This window comes from Petaurus breviceps, unplaced genomic scaffold (genome assembly GCF_028583685.1).
Source record: "Petaurus breviceps papuanus isolate PSGF00001 unplaced genomic scaffold, PetGlider_PUasm1.0 90779, whole genome shotgun sequence".
Lineage (NCBI taxonomy): Eukaryota > Metazoa > Chordata > Mammalia > Diprotodontia > Petauridae > Petaurus > Petaurus breviceps.
In genome coordinates, this window is record NW_027187344.1 from 6,955,730 (window position 1) to 6,962,058 (window position 6,329).

Consider the following 6,329-nt stretch of genomic DNA (forward strand, 5'->3'; position numbering starts at 1 on the left):
AAAGCAGCAACTGTTCTGCATGATTAAAGGAAGTTTCCTCACCAGGAGTTTTATGTATCAACTAAATCATAGGTTCAATAGAAAAAAAAAAGGCTAAAGGCTAATCAGAGCCTACAACCAGCACTCAATGCAAGACAGCAAGTAGTTCTTTTTGCTACCATTAGCATCTCCCCTAACACAAATGACAATGCAAATCACTTAAAAATGGTGTCAAACACGAGAGTCCATCTTTTATCCTAGAATAAAGAAGCACTGGTTTTTGGAGATACTATTACCTTTAATAACAACCTCATTAATTTATCAACAAAAAACTCTCAATCAACTTAATGTCACTCAGTCTCTGATATAGTAAAAAGAGTTCTGAGGTGAGTTAGAACACTCCCACTAGTGAAATTCAAAACCTGGCGGTGCCCCTGACTCAAGCAGTAGCATGGGGTAAGTCATGTGACTCCTCTGGGCCCCAGGTTCTTCATGTGCAAAATGAAAAGATTGGATTAGGTGCTATCTAGAAAATTCTATTCAACTCACCACTCTCCAAAGGTTCTGTGCAGGCATGGAAATATTATAGTCGATATAACAGGAAATTTCTTGAGAGTGTGGACTCAAAGGTGCAGCAACATCATGCCTGAAACAACGAAGACAATACTTTATGGAGAAATTCCTTAGTACTACTTTAGATGGTTCTTTGACCATCTTAAAATAATTTTGGGGAACATTTGAGATGTGAAAAGAAAAGGTCTGATTTTTAATAACAAGAATTAGAGTCATAAAAAGGTGAATAAGTTGTTCAAAATTTTTATCAATGACTTAGATACTGATAGATGGCACGCTTATCTAATTTTTAGTGACACAAAGCCAACAAAGGGATAGTCAACATGTTGCATGACAAAGTAAGGATCCCAAAAATTATATCAACAGGCTAGAAAACTAGTTCAAAATTAAAATTCACAATCATGAATGTAAAGTCTTAAATAAGAATTCAAAAAATTAGTTTCACATATAAGATAAGGGGAGACATGGGTAGAGAACAATTCATTAAAAATTGTCTGGAAGTTTTATGGACTACAAGTTAATTTCATTTGAGTCTCTAGTATGACATGACAGCCAAATAAGCAAATGCAATCTTAGTCTGCACTGACAGAAGAACAGTGTCCAGAAATAGGGAGGTAATAGTATTAATGGCATCTGTCCCGTGTCAGTCCACACTTTAAGAAAAGATATGGATATGATGTGTCATGTGACAAGAGTGAAGGGTAACTGATGGACATCTATTGTGTCTTCATGATGCCAAGAAAACTTGAGGAGGACTCCATGTACCTTGAGCGATCCCATGTTGTGAATTTATGGGAGGAGATGAATAATAGCCCACAGAATGGACAGGGAAAAATAGGTGGCAACCTTCATTACCTGAAGAATTACTCCTATTGATGATACCTTTGAAGGCAAAGACAAAACCAAAACCACCTTTGCCCTCAATAATCTTTACAAATCTCACCATGAAACAGTTATTAGATCAAGCTAAATACAAGTCACTTGGTTTGCTGGCTGCTGTGAAATCAATGATATCACTGAACCATGACACTCACCAATATGGGCACCTTCCTCACTGGCACAGACCATAATACACTTCTCTCTATGATTCTCATTCATACTATTGTACGATTCTCCTCTGGAGGAGCTACTTAAAAGCCTTACCTACTCACTGGAGTCTTATAGCATTTTATTTGTACCACTACCACATTCAGGTTGTCCATCTTTCACTACATGACTGGCCTACCTCCTGCTTCAGACATAAATATCTTTGGCAAGGTCTTGTATCCCATTTTTGTATGCAAGTCATTGTTGCTACTATGCTGTGTTACTTACCCTTGTTTTGAGTTATTCCACTGCCCTTTGGGCCAACTGCAATTTTGAATCTTCCCAGATTGCTATGTCTCACACAGCACCACCCATCAGGAGAAAAAGTAAGGCTTTGGTATGTGGGGGCAGATTAGGATCACTGAAACTACTGTGCAATTTCCCAAAGGCAATCTAGCCCCACCCTCCTCTGTTCAGCCAAGTCTAAGCTCAGCTGAGAGATTCAGAGAATGATTAGAAGGGACCTCAGAGGCCCTCCAACCCACCCCTAAAGAAGGATCTTCTGGACAACATGCCCCAGGGGTGCTTATCTAACATTGGAACTCCAGTCCTGCCTCTACTGCCAACTCTCTGGATCAGTTCAGAAAGAGAAGTTGGAGCCTACTGAGCATTTTAACTGGAAATCCTATAGGCATGTCAAAATCAGTATGTCCAAAACAGAATTCATCATATTTTCCCCCAAACCTACCCCATTTTGAACTTTCTTATCTCTGTTGAGGGTATTACTATCCTTCTAGTCACCGGGTTCACAATCCCATTGTCACCCTTAACTTCTTATACTTCCTAAAGGCAGTTGTTGGTACAATGTATACAAAGATGGCCCAGAATCAGTAAGTCCTGAGTTCAAATTTGGCCTCAGACACTTACTAACTATATGACTGAACAAGTCACAACCTCTAATTGCTTCAGTTTCCTCCACTGTAAAAGGGGTATAATAAGAGCATAGCACCTACCTCCCAGTGTTATTTTGAGGATCAAATGAGATAACCCTTGGAAAAGTGCTTAGCACAGTGTCTGGCACACAGCAGGCACTGCATGCATGTATCCCCTTCCTGCTTCCCCTTCTCCACCCCATGTATCCCATCAGTTTCCAAGCCTTGTCATTTCTACCTTCTCAACATCTCTTGCTTCCTTCTTATCTCTTACTCACATGACCATCATCCTTTCTTGTCAAGAGTATATCAGAAGTGTCCTATCTCCCTGATTCCAGTTTTTTCCCTTTCTAATCCATCCTCCACATAATGGCCAGAGTGATTTTCCTACAGCATGAGTCTCACCATCCCACTCTCCTACATGATAAACTCTAGTGGTTCTCTATTGCGTCTAGGGGCAAATATACACTACTTCATTTGGTATTTTAAGCCCTTTGTAGCTTGGTTCAAATTTATCTTTCGAGTCTTGTTACACATTACTCCCCTTCATACACTCTACTGTGCAGCCTGAATGTCCTTTTCACTGTTCCTCACTCACAACACTGTCACCTTTCTCCACACATTGCACAAGCCATCTTTGTGCTTTCTCTCCTTGCCTCCACTTCACCATGTTGTGAGGGCTGGAAGAGAAGGTAGTGTGGGAGGGGTGTGAGGAGAGAAGAGTTTTGGAATAGCCACTGTGGAGGACGGGACAGAGAATCAATTAGGGAGGGGGTAAAAGGACTGACTTGTTGCAGTGAGAGCTCAGCTGAAGTTAACTGATAAATGTGTAATGGTTCCAGGCAGCACAATTATGTGACTTCCTCCATCTCCATTTAATAGCACTTAAGTAGTAGAAGAAGAAGCAAATGGTGAAAGTATTCCAGGGGTGGTGTATGATAAGGCACAAGTGTCAGTAAGACAAAGGGGATGGATTATAAGGCTAAAATTGGGAAGAAAGTGAAGACAGAGCAAGGGTGATGGCCTGGCAAAGTTGTTTTTTTTTTAAGGGGCAAAGGCAAGGCAATTAGGGTTAAGTGACTTGTCCAAGGTCACACAGCTAGTAAGTGTGTCAAGTGTCTGGGACCAGATTTGAACTCAGATCCTCCTGACTCTAGGGCTGGTGCTCTATTCACTGTGTCACCTAGCTGCCTCATCCCAGTAAAGTTCTAAAAGATAAAGGGACTAGATGTCATGGTGAGTACAAAGAACAGATTTATAAAGAGGGAGACATAGTGAGAGTTGGAATGATAAGAGACTATGGTCAGATAAAGGAATATCAGAAGAGAAGAACTGGTTTTTTTTCCCCATGATATAAGGTTGGGAACTGATGATATAAAACCAAAAGGCATCAATAAAGCTTTAAGAAAGAATATAACAAAAGAATGCCAAATGTTTTGTTAAAATATGGCTAAATTATATCATTAATATAAATTATATTTATCAATAACATTCTCATGACTGACCAATCTAGCAACTGTCAAAAAAAAGGAAACAAGGCCAACTTGGGTAAGGCCTGCTCTCAATGAGCCAAGCTCCTTGTTTTTAATTGCACTGATACTTTTTTTTTTTAAGCAATTGGGGTTAAGTAACTTGCTCAAGGTTACACAGCCAGTTATTTTGTGTGGGTGCCAAGTATGAGTATCTGAGGCCGGAACCGATCCCGGGTCTCCCGACTCCAGGGCCCACTCTTAATTCACTGCGCCACCTGGCCGCCCCAATACATTTTGTTTTGACACAAATACTTCCCAATGAATAGCCAAACTCTACTACAATCAGTCTGATTGTGAACAAAAAGGATGTGTCCTTTCACTTCGATGGTATGGCATTAACACTGAGCACTGCATCTGACCAATTTTGCCATCTCTCAATGTTGACTTTAATCACACTGTTGTGGTCTCTGTATAAGTATTTGGCGTTCTGCTTTCATCATACTCCATCATGCATATGAGTCTATGTTCTCTGAATTCTTCACATTCATCATTCCTTCATATTCCATTATATTCACATAACAACTTGTTCAGTAATTTTCCAATAACCGCGCAAATGTTTTTTCTCCTACTTTTTGTAATCAAAAGTACTGTTACTATGATCATTTCTATATGTGCAGACTTTTTCTAGTCTCTTTGGGGGTACAGTCCTAATAATGGGATCTCTGCTTCAAAAGCTATGAGCAATTTGGTAACTGTCCCTCTGGAATTTCAAATTGTTTTCAAGAATGGCTGAAACAATTCTGTTGGCAGTAAATTAGTGGGGCTGTCAGCTCTGAGCTGTGTGTAGGTAATCACCACCTCCTTTTCTAGGTGTTTAGTAACCATTCTTTTGCTAACACACTGCTAAATGCATTGAGTACATTTTTGTAATTAAAATGGAAAGTAGACAGTGTAATTATAACTACCAAGCTAGGCTAGAAGAGTTAAGGAAATGCACCTCCCTCCCTTCTTCACAGAAGTAGGGGACTATTGTGTAGACTATTCCATATACTGTCAAACTAGTTTGATATGCTAATTGGTCTTGCTCAAATACTTTTTCTCTTCTTTAATATTTTTTCCAGGGGTGATTCAGTATATAAGAGATAGGAAGCAGACATTGGAAATGAAGGTTATATAAAGAAAATATATATTAACAATAAAATAAAAAATAATGATCATTAGCATTTGTATAGTGCTTTAAGATTTGCAAATCACTTTATATCTCATTTAATTCTCACAAGAACCCTGGAAGGTAGGTGTTATTATTATCTCCATTTTACAGTTAAGAAAACTGAGGTCGACAGAAGTTAAGTGACTTGCCCAGGGTCACACAGCTAATACATACCAAAGGTTGGATTTAAACCCAGGTCTTGCTGACTCTGAGTGCAGCACTTTATCTACTGTACCACCTAGCTGTCCCTGATTAAAATAAATAACGTATTCTAGACTTTTGCCAGAAATAGAAATCAAGCCTAACCATTTACAGAGTCAATTATCTTCTGTGTTGTAAAAATCAAGACATCTGTCTTTCTCCAGTCAAGCTCTTTCAGAGACACTGACAAGAGCTCAGCAATTACATCCCCCGGTTTTTTCAGGGACCTGAGTTTTCAGCTCCCCTGGGCCAAATGACTTGAATTCGTAAGGGGCAGCTAGGCATTCACATTTGATCTCCTTACTTATTTTGGTTACTGAGGCCTTATTACCAATGTCTGTATATGCCCCATTCAGTACAAAGATTATTCTCCTTAACAGAGACCAGAAAAATGAGAGCTGAGCAGTTCTGCTTTCTCTTCACCAACCATTATCCATGAACCATCTGTCCCAGGCTGCCATTCTATCCTTTCTTTCATCTTTTCCTCAATAAAAATTTTAAAACCCCTTTGTGTTCTTCTTAGCTTTCATCACCAGACTCAGCTCTTCCAGGATCAAATAGAAAACCCTCTGCTAGACTTTTAAAGCTGTTCAGAACCTGGCTCCTGCTTTCAACACTGCAACAATGGCCTCCTGGCTGTTCCTCCAACAAGACACCTCTGGGCTCTGGCAGTTTTCACTGGCCGGTCCCCACACCCCATGGGAACTTTCTGCCTCCTCATAGGCTAACTGGGGTGGCCTTCCTTCAAGTTTCAGCTAAACTTTGACCTCTTTAGAGAAGCTTCTTCCCATCCTCCTTAATCTTAGTCCTTTCCCGGAGACTGTCTCCAATTGATCTCTCACACACACACATCCTGTATGTAGATACATATATACAACTATTTACAAACTATATATATATATATATATATATATATATATATATATATATATATAT

The 6,329-nt window shown here is 39.5% G+C and overlaps 1 protein-coding gene across 5 annotated transcripts in view; it reads right to left on the reverse strand.

Moving 5' to 3' along the window:
• Positions 1–6,329, reverse strand: part of POMT1 (protein O-mannosyltransferase 1) — a 40,697-nt gene that overhangs the window by 10,792 nt on the left and 23,576 nt on the right. For all 5 annotated transcript variants that reach the window (XR_011164705.1, XM_069069329.1, XM_069069328.1 and 2 more), the window contains one exon: positions 529–625. Coding sequence is in view for 4 of the 5 variants with exons in the window: in XM_069069329.1 (XP_068925430.1) it covers positions 529–625 (97 nt within the window). In the remaining variant the exon portion in view is untranslated. The remainder of the gene's footprint in view (positions 1–528; positions 626–6,329) is intronic.